This window comes from Miscanthus floridulus, chromosome 7 (genome assembly GCF_019320115.1).
Source record: "Miscanthus floridulus cultivar M001 chromosome 7, ASM1932011v1, whole genome shotgun sequence".
Taxonomy (NCBI): domain Eukaryota; kingdom Viridiplantae; phylum Streptophyta; class Magnoliopsida; order Poales; family Poaceae; genus Miscanthus; species Miscanthus floridulus.
The window spans coordinates 134,589,035-134,599,950 of NC_089586.1; the positions used below are offsets into that span (position 1 = coordinate 134,589,035).

At 49.5% G+C, this 10,916-nt stretch overlaps 2 protein-coding genes across 2 annotated transcripts; both read right to left on the bottom strand.

Annotated features, from left to right (window-relative positions):
- Positions 1–748: 748 nt before the first annotated feature.
- Positions 749–4,827, bottom strand: LOC136468104 (calcium-dependent protein kinase 6-like). Its single transcript, XM_066466973.1, has 3 exons — positions 4,535–4,827; positions 1,450–4,322; positions 749–1,319 (listed from the first exon to the last, which is right to left on the bottom strand). The coding sequence occupies exons 2-3, from the start codon at positions 3,001–3,003 to the stop codon at positions 1,203–1,205; spliced, it is 1,671 nt and encodes a 556-aa protein (XP_066323070.1). The 5' UTR covers positions 3,004–4,322; positions 4,535–4,827; the 3' UTR covers positions 749–1,202.
- Positions 4,828–6,779: 1,952 nt separating this feature from the next.
- LOC136466350 (homoserine kinase-like) lies at positions 6,780–7,940 on the bottom strand. The gene has a single exon (XM_066464717.1). It carries the CDS (start codon positions 7,938–7,940, stop codon positions 6,780–6,782), a length of 1,161 nt encoding a protein of 386 aa, XP_066320814.1.
- Positions 7,941–10,916: the final 2,976 nt, after the last annotated feature.

Here is a 10,916-nt window from a genome sequence, read left to right on the forward strand (position 1 = left end):
CTCTAATGCCATGTTGTCCTCCAAATAATAATACTCCAAAAAATTAAACTATATATATTTTATTGATAGGAGTTGCATGATTTGTAATAACACCAAGTAACAGAGCATCTCCTAATGATGCTCATATCATATTTGCATATACATATGCTACTACCATGCTCCAGTTCATTCAGTAAGTGCCTTGAACAGTAATATATAATGCTAGCTAGATCTTCAAATAATTTTATTTTACACCTCCTGACACGTATCGATCTCAATGGTGAAGTGCTCATGTATGTATGTACTACGCACTTTATGATGATCCATGCATCAATATTAAAGCTATAGAATATTTCTAATTTTCTTCTTTCTTTATTTTGTTTCTGCAATATAACATGCGATTCAAGCATGACAGATCTTGTTTGTACTCATGTTGAGATCCGCTCCATCACGAGTTCAGGACCCAATGCAAACTGCAAAGCTACGATTGGAAGCATTATCATTATTGTTATATGTATTTTTAAAAAAGAGGCGCTATATATATAGCAGTATAAATAAACAGATAATATTTACAAAATGACTCGTCTTCTCTTAAATTTAGGTTTTTTACCCAAGTGGGGTCATTGGGTACAATACTGTATGAGAGGGTGGTTATACATTACTGCAACAAGAAAATAAGAAATGTTTATACATGTGGACCACTATACTATGCACACACACACACATATCTTATATATATAGGTGCAAATTAATTTGGTAGTAATATATATATATATCAACTGAATCCGATGAGCGAGATTATAAATTTAGAGTGTACAATAGGTTGATGAATAATGACCTTTTTTACATACATTAGAGAAGAAAATTAACCATGCATATATATATGTGCTGTTGCGCGATATGCATGCATGATGTACGTATAGTGCGTAGATCAATTAGTTTCTATTTGCTAAATTGAATCCGTCAAAACAGAAAAAAGAAAAATGAAAACAAAAAGAATCGATCCCCGATACTCGTTAGTTGTTTATTCCCCATCCAAACAATGGAGTTCATTCCTTGGTAAATCTGTAGGATTTTGAAGGTGAAGCAGCAGCAAGCATGTTGGCTGGCTGGCATCATGGTTCATGGAGGGATATGATGAGCACTTGAGCAGCAGGCAACCCAGACACAGTTCAGACAGATCATCGATGCATGGACGAGCGGGCAGAAGTAGCGCGCAGCGGCTAGCCGGCGCCATGGAGGACGCTGCCGTCGGAGGTGTGCCTCATGGTGAGCCTGCCGTGGCCGATGATGCCCTTCTTCATCATTGCCACGAACTCGCCATAGTCGATGCGGCCATCCTGCAGATTGATCGATGAGTATACAGTCATCAGTTAATTAGCTAGTAATCCATGAGCGAGATCGATGATGGGATGCACTCATCGATGGTATGTGGTATGCGATCCACTCATGAGTCACTGACATACGTACGTTGTCCTGGTCCACCTCTGTGATGATGTCGTCGAGACCGACGTCGACCATGTTGTGGTCCCTGCACGCCTGCTCCAGCTCGTCGACGGTGATGTACCCGCTGCCGTCCTTGTCGAAGTAGGCGAATGCGGCGAGCAGGTGCTCCTCGCGCTCCAGCTTGCTCATGTGCACGGTGGCGGCGATGAACTCGTCGTAGTCGATGGTGCCGCTGTTGTCGACGTCGGCGGCGTCCATGAGGTCCCTGATCTCGCTCTCCCTGAGGTTGGAGCCGTGCCTCCTGAGCCCTTCCTTGAGCTCGTCGAAGGTGATGGCCCCGCTGCCGTCCGTGTCCATGGCCTTGAACATCTCCTTGAGCCCCGCCAGCTCCTCCTCCGACAGGCTCTGCGCGATCACCCGCAGCGCCATCTTCTTGAGCCTGTTCATGGCCGAGAACTGCTTGAGCCGCGTCAGCACCGCCGGGTCCAGCGCCCTGTCCGGGGCCACGCCGTTCTCGCAGATCCACGGGTGGCACAGCACCTGGTGCGCGGTGAGCCTGTCGGCCGGCGGCGACCGCAGCATCCGGTGGATGAGGTCCTTGGCGCTGTCGGAGATGGTGGGCCACGGCTCCGAGTCGAAGTCGATGGCGCCCTTGAGCACGGCGTCGAAGATGCCCTGCTGCGTCTCCGCCCAGAAGGGCGGCACCCCGCTGAGGAGGATGTAGATGATGACCCCCGCCGTCCACACGTCCGCCTCGGGACCGTAGTGCTTGCACAGCACCTCCGGCGCCACGTAGTAGGGGGACCCCACCACGTCGGTGAACACCTGGCCGGGCTTGAAGAAGACGGAGAGGCCGAAGTCGATGGCCTTGAGCGACGCGTCGTGTCCCCTGTCCTTGAGCAGAAAGTTCTCGGGCTTGAGGTCCCGGTGCATCACGCCCAGCGAGTGGCACGCCTCGACGACGCCGACGATGACGCGCGCGATCTCGGCGGCCTTGCGCTCCGAGAAGTAGCCCCGGTCGACGATGCGGTCGAAGAGCTCGCCGCCCTCGCAGAGCTCCATGACGATGTGGACGTAGAGCGGGTCCTCGTAGGCGCCCTTGATGGTGACGACGCTGGCGTGGCCGGCGAGGTGGTGCATGATCTGGATCTCGCGGCGCACGTCGTCGACGTCCTCGGGCGTGAGCAGCTTGCGCTTGGCGATGGACTTGCAGGCGAAGGCGGCGCCCGTGGACAGCTCCGTGCACAGGTACGTGGTGCCGAACTGCCCCTGCCCGAGCTTGCGCCCCACCGCGTAGAGGTCGCGCAGCGCCTGGGTGACGTGGCCCAGCACCGCGGTCGGGGACGACAGGTGCTGCTGGTGCCCGCCGCCGCCGCGCATGGTGGTGCTAGTGCTGGTGCTGCTGCTGCTGCTGCAGGTGAGGTGGTGCCGCCGCCGCTGGTAGTGGTTGCGGAGGAGGTCGCTGCTGCTAGAGCTGCTGCAGGCGGAGAGGGAGGACGACAAGGCGCTGCTGTTGTTGTGGTGGCCGTACCAGTAGTAGTCGGTGGGCGAGGAGGAGCCGCGGCAGGAGTTGCCCATGCATCGTACGGTGGCCGGCGGATCAAAATCAAACGCCGGGAGCCGGCATTGTTGTTGCCATCGTCGTCGTGGCCGTCATCGTCAGATCATTTTATAGATGATAAATTAATTTCCTTCTCCGAGCGAGCGAGCGAGCGATCGATCCCGGCCTCGCTGCTCACATCAGCTTCATCGATCGACCGATCGATCCTTAGACGACGGCGACGGACGTCGGATCCTTGCCTAATCAAACACTAACTAATTAGTTAATCTCTCTCTGGTGGAGGACAGGAGGAGGGTTGGTGGGGAGAAAAGCTCGGGATGGAATGGAAATGGAGATGAGGATCGGCGACGACGACGACAGACAGGATGGGAATGGGGGAGCGGAGGCAAACAAAACAAATTCGTAAACTCCGGCGGGAATTGAGGATGGCGACGTGGATATATATAGCAGCTTAGTATTTCCTGCTTGATCTGATGATGAGCAGCAGGTAGACGATCCATCTTCATTCATTCATTTCCCTACAAAAAAGCTACAATACATACATGCACGCATCAACTTGGTCGTGTCGCGTCGTCACTCGTCGATCAGAGTGCGCGGGCACCACGAGCGAGCTAGGAAGAAGGACCTTACGCCCGAGGCACGACACGCCCCCTTCCTCACGTCGCGGTCGCGGCCAAAGGTTGTTTGTTGAATGTTGACCAAGACCTTGCCAGTCGCCACCGTATATTAAGATGATATTATAATACTCCTAGCCCTTCACTTCATTCTCTTCCACAACGTTGCTATTGCTACTCGGTCACGCACATGACAATTAAGCAGTATAGTACATGACAATTATTAGTAGACCTTCATGTCAACCTGCTTCACCCACCGACTAAACTGATAAAACAAAACAACAATGCTATGCTGCTCAGGAACTCGACTCGCAATAAACAACCTCAAATCAAACGGCTCTTTGATTCATTCATTTATTCATATTCCTGGCAGCTGGCATGATGAGGAAACCAGCCCAGATTGAAATTACAGCCCACGGATTAGGATTATTCTGCCAAAATGAGCGTTTCAGCATCTCCTAGTCCTAGCTGTGGAGGCTATGCATTTCCACATCACTAACTTATTGCAAAGCCAAGACAATCAACTAATGGTTTCATCTTTGCTACCTCAGAACTCACATAAACCGAACACCTAAAGTACTTAGTCATGCAACAAGTGAAGGAAAGAAGAGAAAACATACAATCCATGGGGTTCCCTTCCCACCCAGCGTACTCTTCCTTGGGCTACCAGGTATTCCCAGATAGAAATACAGCACCAGTTTCCGAGTGGAGGCCTCCGTAATCTGTGGATAGAATCAGAAGCAAGCATGCATGATTAGGCTTTCAGTAAAACCATCGACAAGTTCTCAGTGAACCAACTATAGTGGTGGATAGCAGATAAGTCAAACAACCGTGCATGCAACATATCAGAATTAACCAGACAATACCTCCTCTCGTGTCTTGCTAACCGTCTGTTTTCACAACAAGCAAAGACATTCACAGCCAGAGAAAGTACCGTAAGTTCATAACACGCAGGTTCCACCAAAAGTCAACTGCAGGTGATCACTGTTCAATGACCCTAACCAATGATGTTATGGCCAGCGGGCGGACCCGTGGCTGAGGAAGCGGGCCTAGCCGTGACATGCGGGAGCGTGATCACCAGGAGCTGCCAGCGACTTAGACAATACTTATAGTTGAATCACCAGGAGCGTGATCTCAATCTCCAGCTGATCTCTATTAGCTTTGGCGTTCAATACTTATAGTTGAATCCTAACAAACTGACTGCTAATTGAAAGGGATAACAAAAGCTCCTAAACAAGAGGATCCTAACAACTGACTCTAAGTCGCTGGCAGCTCCTGGTGATCACGCTCCCGCATGTCGCGGCTAGGCCCGCTTCCTCAGCCACGGGTCCGCCCGCTGACCATAACATTTCTCAATCTCCAGCTGATCTCTATTAGCTTTAGCGTTCAATACTTATTATAGTTGAATCCTAACAAACTGACTGCTAATTGAAAGGGATAACAAAAGCTCCTAAACAATAGGATCCTAACAACTGACTCTTAAGTCGCTGGCAGCTCCTGGTGATCACGCTCCCGCATGTCGCGGCTAGGCCCGCTTCCTCAGCCACGGGTCCGCCCGCTGACCATAACAAATGATGTCACGAAGAAGCTAAAAGTTCAATCTATCCTCTATGGAACAACACTTGTTTTATAGATAATATTGCCTACCCCAACTTGCTTGGGACTGACAGGGGCTTTGTTGTTGTTGTTGTTGTTCTATTACATTGATGGGGATTAGGGAATCATAGATATTGGATGTCAACAAAACTTACATCCTTCTACTTTGATGAAGCACGAGCCAGTAAGTTATTATTAAAAGATTTTGATTCCAAATTTGACATGAAACAGACCTGTTCAGAGTTCCAAAGTTTCATTTCTTTCATGATGGAAGTGAGGTAGTAGAGAATCTAGTGAAATCTATTAGAGCCTGTTCGGATCCCTTGAACTGGATTTAGATTCTAGGACTAGGATCACCAGCTTGGTTCTGCCTTGTAATATGAAATCGCTTTCCATAGATGGAAAAGGAGACTTGCATCCAATTCGCAGGGTGAAAAATGGGACTTATTCCGTGTTGCTTCCGATCAAAGTTCTCGTCCCTGACTCCCTAAGCCACTGCTCTTTCGCTGGGATCTCCCAGCTGCCACCGTCGCTGAGCGCTCCCCATCTCTGCTGTCATTCTCAGCTTGTTACTCGATGACTAGACACCAGCACCTATTCCCTTCTACCAACTGCCAAGCCCAAGTAACCCAGTTCCCCCATCATCCTGCAACTCAACGATGGATTGGCACCAAGTCACCGCTAACCTCTTCAAAAGTGGAGGACTATTTCTAGTCATGGTGGTTTCTCCGTCTTCCTTTCCTCTCGCTGCTCCAACCCCCATGCTTAACACCCTCAATTACGAAGACCAGGAATGTCCGGAGACTCAAGCACTGTGATGTAGTCCCAGCATCCCAGGTAGGTGGTTGTGGATCAGCAGTGGGGGTAGCAGATTGCAGCCAATGTGCAGAGTGCAGACGACAACAGACACAGTGAGGGAGATAATAAACCAAGGGGAGCCTGAGTGTTGTGTGCTGGTTCTTTGGTAACTGATTTGGTAAATAATAGTTTTTGAAGAGTTAGTGCAACATTGAACTACTTGATTGTTTTGGCTTCTCTGAGCAGTTTGATCTGTTGAGTTTGCTTCACGAAATGCTACTTTATTTGTGCTCTGCTACCGTTATTCTTGAATATCCAAACATCTTGAATTTAATTGTTAGAAAATGTTCCAAGATACATCCAAACTAGAAAATCGGTTTTGAGTCAAATTCAGGACAATGCGCTTTTATGTAATATCGAAGCTTAGAGTTGTTTGCTAGGGGACGGTCCAGCCTACGGCTGTAAGACCTCCGAGGGCGCTCGTCAGAAGCGCGTCGTTTGTATGATTAAACTCTTCTTCTTAATTACAATGATACGCAAATCTTTTGCGTATTAGAGAGAGAAAAAAGGACAATGCAATTCTTGTTGAAACTAAAAGATGGAATAGAATGCTAGAATCAGTACCCAAATTGGGCCCTAGGCTAAAACGATACCAAGTATACTCTCTGTAGATGACATCAGTTAATCAGAAGATCTATCTAGGGCGTGGGCATCGAATCTGAATCCCTCTAAAGTCTGAACATAGATGGAAATAGCAAAAGCTTGCAGGTATCACCAACCTTTTGCTAGTCCAACGATGACGTGGCGATGACCCTGGCACCAAGGGTATCGAGTTGAGCGACGGTTGCTGTCGCCTTGAGTTTGCCTGCGCTCCAGAAGGCGTCCACCATCCTGCGGGCAACCTCCTCCCCCTTTTCCTCCCCTTCGATGACGGCCACCGCTGTGGGGCCAGCGCCGCTAATTGTGCAGCCCAGCGCTCCAGCTTGCAGGGCCGCCGCCTTGACAGCCGCCATGCCAGGTATGAGGGGTGCCCTGGTGGGCTCGACGATGCCGTCGGACGACATCGCGGAGCCAATGAGGCCCGCGTCCCCTTGCAGCACCGCCGCCACGAGCGCCGCTGCCTGGCTGGAGTTGCGCACGTGCTGGTGGACGTCGACCTGCTTGGGCAGCGCGGCGCGCATCTTGCTTGTGGGCGCCTCGAAGTCAGGGGTGACGAGGACGAAGTGGAGGCGGAGCGCGGGCGGGGAGCAGAGCGGGACGAGGTGGAAGGGGTCGTAGCTGCGGACGAGGACGAAGCCGCCGAGGATTGCGGGGGCGATGTTGTCGGCGTGGAAGCCGCTGACGGCCTTCTCGGACTCGAGCCCCGCGAGGACGAGGTCGTCGCGTGCGAGGCGGGAGCCGAAGAGGGCGTCGACGGCCTTGGCGGCGGCGGCGGCGGAGGCCGCGGAGGAGCCGAGCCCCGAGCCGAGCGGCAGGCCCTTGGTGAGGTGGATAGAGACGGCGTGGGAGCGGACGCCGAGGGCGCGGAGCGCGGCGATGGCGGCGATGCCGGCGCAGTTGCGGAGCGGGTCCTTGGAGAGGCGGTCCGCGAGGTGGGGCCGCGACGGGGATGTGACAGAGGCGATGGAGACGGTGGCGGGCGGGAGTGTGGGGTCGAGGGTTGCGGTGACGGTGTCGCCCAGGGAGAGGGAGGCGTCGGCGACGGCGCATCCGAGGAAGTCGAAGCCCGGGCCGAGGTTGGCGACGGTGGCTGGCGCGAAGGCCGTGACGGACTGGAAGACGGGGGCGGGGTCGGCGGCGGCGGTAACGTTGACCGTGGCGGGATTGGCTGCTCTGACGCGGAGAGAGACGAGCGATGGCCGAGCCCCGGCCCCGGCCCTGGCCCTAGCCCTGCGGGCGGAGGGGAAGGAGGAGGGCGCGGAGGCTGTGGAAGTCGCCGCCGCCATTGTTTGGTGGGGTGAGGTGAGGACTCTCACTGCTGGGTGCTGGCCGGTGTGACGGAGGAGCTTTTGGTTGGGTTTAGGCTGTCTCCACGACACCACTGCCGAACTCAAACCCAAAACCTAGGTCTCCAATAGAATACTTACCTTTCATCTCTGTAACTAAAACATTCGTAACTATTACATCCATGTCGTGACACCAAAGCGCGTCCCCTGTGTCTCGCGCACGCAAGGGAGGGGCTGGGTGCGCTCATGGCCGGTTTGTGGGCGCGCGCCAGGCTCTTGCGAGCGGGGTGGGTAGGCGCCGTAGAGGCCGCGGGGCCTCCCGCGGGGAGCCTTCAGGCGTTGCCGGGGAGGCTACAGGCGTGGGCCAGATCGCCTGAGGCTGTAGGAGGCCCATCTCGTGCTGATTTGTTGCGGATTCAGAAAGGATGGCGGACGGGCGACCAGCTTGGCTTCCAGATGAGTGAGTTCTCGTTCCCTTGCTTTAATTGATGAACATCAGTGCCATGTTTGGTGTGGTTAGGATTGGATTAAACTATGTAGATATGTATTTGTTCATCTGTAGGAATGACATCGAGACCAGTTTCAATCTAGAAATCAGGATAATTAGTCCAACTATGCGAGGACCATGGTATGGCATTAACAAAGTTGTTGATTTAGACACCACAAATTTTAAAGATCTTGTTGCTGAAATTGTGAATGAGTTTTCTTGCGGGTATGGTGATGTAGTGAAGTTATCCTATTTCTGTGCTGATAGCAAGTCCAACATACAAATTCATTCAGACCAAGACTTAATGCATATGTTCGCGAAACATATGAGCTCCAAGTGTTGTTGCATGTCAATTGCATATCATAAACTTGATGTTGATCCACCAGAAAATCCACTATGGAACAATGTTGACATCCCATGCACCGCATCAATGTCAGCCCCTAGCTATGTAGAACCTAGCAAAGGAACTCAAACTGGGACTGCTACAGAACCAGATAATGACATGGTATAGGCTGAGGATAATTATCTTATGAATCTTGAACCAGAGAATGAACATGTGGGGGTTAATGAGGAGGGTTTATATATTGACATAGCACCTGCTTCTCATGCAAATGTTGACACAACTGAGAAAAAGGATGAAGATTATGATCCAGGTTCAAACTCTAAATCTGATTCTATGTCTGACTTCGATATGGATGCTGATGTAGATGAGATTGTTAAGGATAGAGTGTCATCTTACATCCCTGATGTTGCATACAACAAAGATGACCCTCCTATGGAAGAAGGGAGCATCTATCCAAACAAGCATGAATTTAAGTTGGCTCTTGCAACACATGCTATCAAGAATGAATTTGAGTATAACATTGAAAAGAGTGAACCAGTGAGGTATCAGGTATACTGCATAGGATTGGTAGATGGTTGTAAGTGGAGGATTCATGCATCAATAATGGGCGATAATATTATTGTACAGGTAATATCTTTGTTCATATTTTATCACTAATATTTTGTTCATATTTCTAAATTAATTTTTCTGTTAAATTGAACTTTGTAGGTCAAGAAGAACCCTTCTCCTCATGTCTATCATAGTACTAGGAGAAGTGGAAAAGTGAAGGGTGCTACCAAGTTTTGAATTTTTGAGAAGATTAAGGATTGGTTAGTTGAGGACCCAACTGTTGGGCCTACCGAACTTCAGAGAAGACTGAAGGATGATTATAAAGTCACTATCAGTTACAAGAGAGTGTATGATGGAAAGGAACTTGCTATGGAGGAGTTGTATGGTAACTGGAAAGGAAGTTTTGACAACTTGTACAGGTTTAAGGCACAGATAGAACAATCCTGTCCTGGCAGTTGTGTTGTTATTTTTTTGTAATGAAACCTTATGTTGAAGGTTTCCTTAGAGGTTGCAGGCCTTATTTGGCTGTTGATAGTACATTCTTGACTAGAAAATTCAAAGGTCAGTTATGCATTGCTTGTGTAGTTGATGGGGCATAACTGGATGTACCCAGTTGTAATAGGAGTCATTAATTTTGAAACAAATGAAAACTGAATTTGGTTCATGGAGAGGCTTAAGGAAGCTATAGGTACCCCACCTGGTCTGACCTTTTGCACAGATTGTGGTCAGGCAGTCATGACAGGAGTTAGTGAGGTATTCCCAAATGCAGAGCATAGAGAGTGCATGTGGCACTTGGTGCAGAATTTTAAGAAAAGGTACAGTGGGAAAGTGTTTGATGAACATTTGTGGGCTTCTGCTTATTCTTGAAATTCATATATGTTTGAAAAGCATATCCAGGCCATGGTTGTAGAAAATCCAATAGCAATATTGTACTTGCAGCAAAACCATACAAAACTATGGACAAGAAGTCAGTACTCTACATTACCAAAAGTTAACTATGTCACCAATAATTTAGCAGAAAGCTTCAACAATTAGATAAAAATGATAAGGAGATGCATATAGATGACTTGATGGATATTATAAGATAGAAGCTTCTTATCAAGTGGAACCAGAGAAAAAAATTGCAAATAAAATGGAAAGAAAATTTTTGCCACACATCATAACTAAGCTGAAGGAGCAAAGTAGGAACCTTGACATTGATGTTGTCACTAGCTCACTTGATGGGATTGTAGAGGTTATGGCAAGAGGAGGTTCTAGTTACAGGTTTGTTGTCAACCTATAGGAAAGGACATGCTCATACAGAGCATGGCAAGTTTTTGGATTACCATGTAAGCATGCAATTGCCTTCATCACCTCTATACCTAGAGAGAAGATAGAAGATCATGTGGACAACTACTACTCTGTAGAGAGCTTTAGGGCTGCCTATGATGGTAGAATCCCTACTATACCAGACAAATCCATGTGGTCCAAAGCAGAACATGGTTTCTTCATGCATCCTCCATTGTTGAAGCCAGCAGCTGGTAGGAGAAGGCAAAAAAGATACAAGGGAGCAGTAGAGGGTAGCAGCAAAGGAGCCAAGGGTAGGCATCGGTGTCCA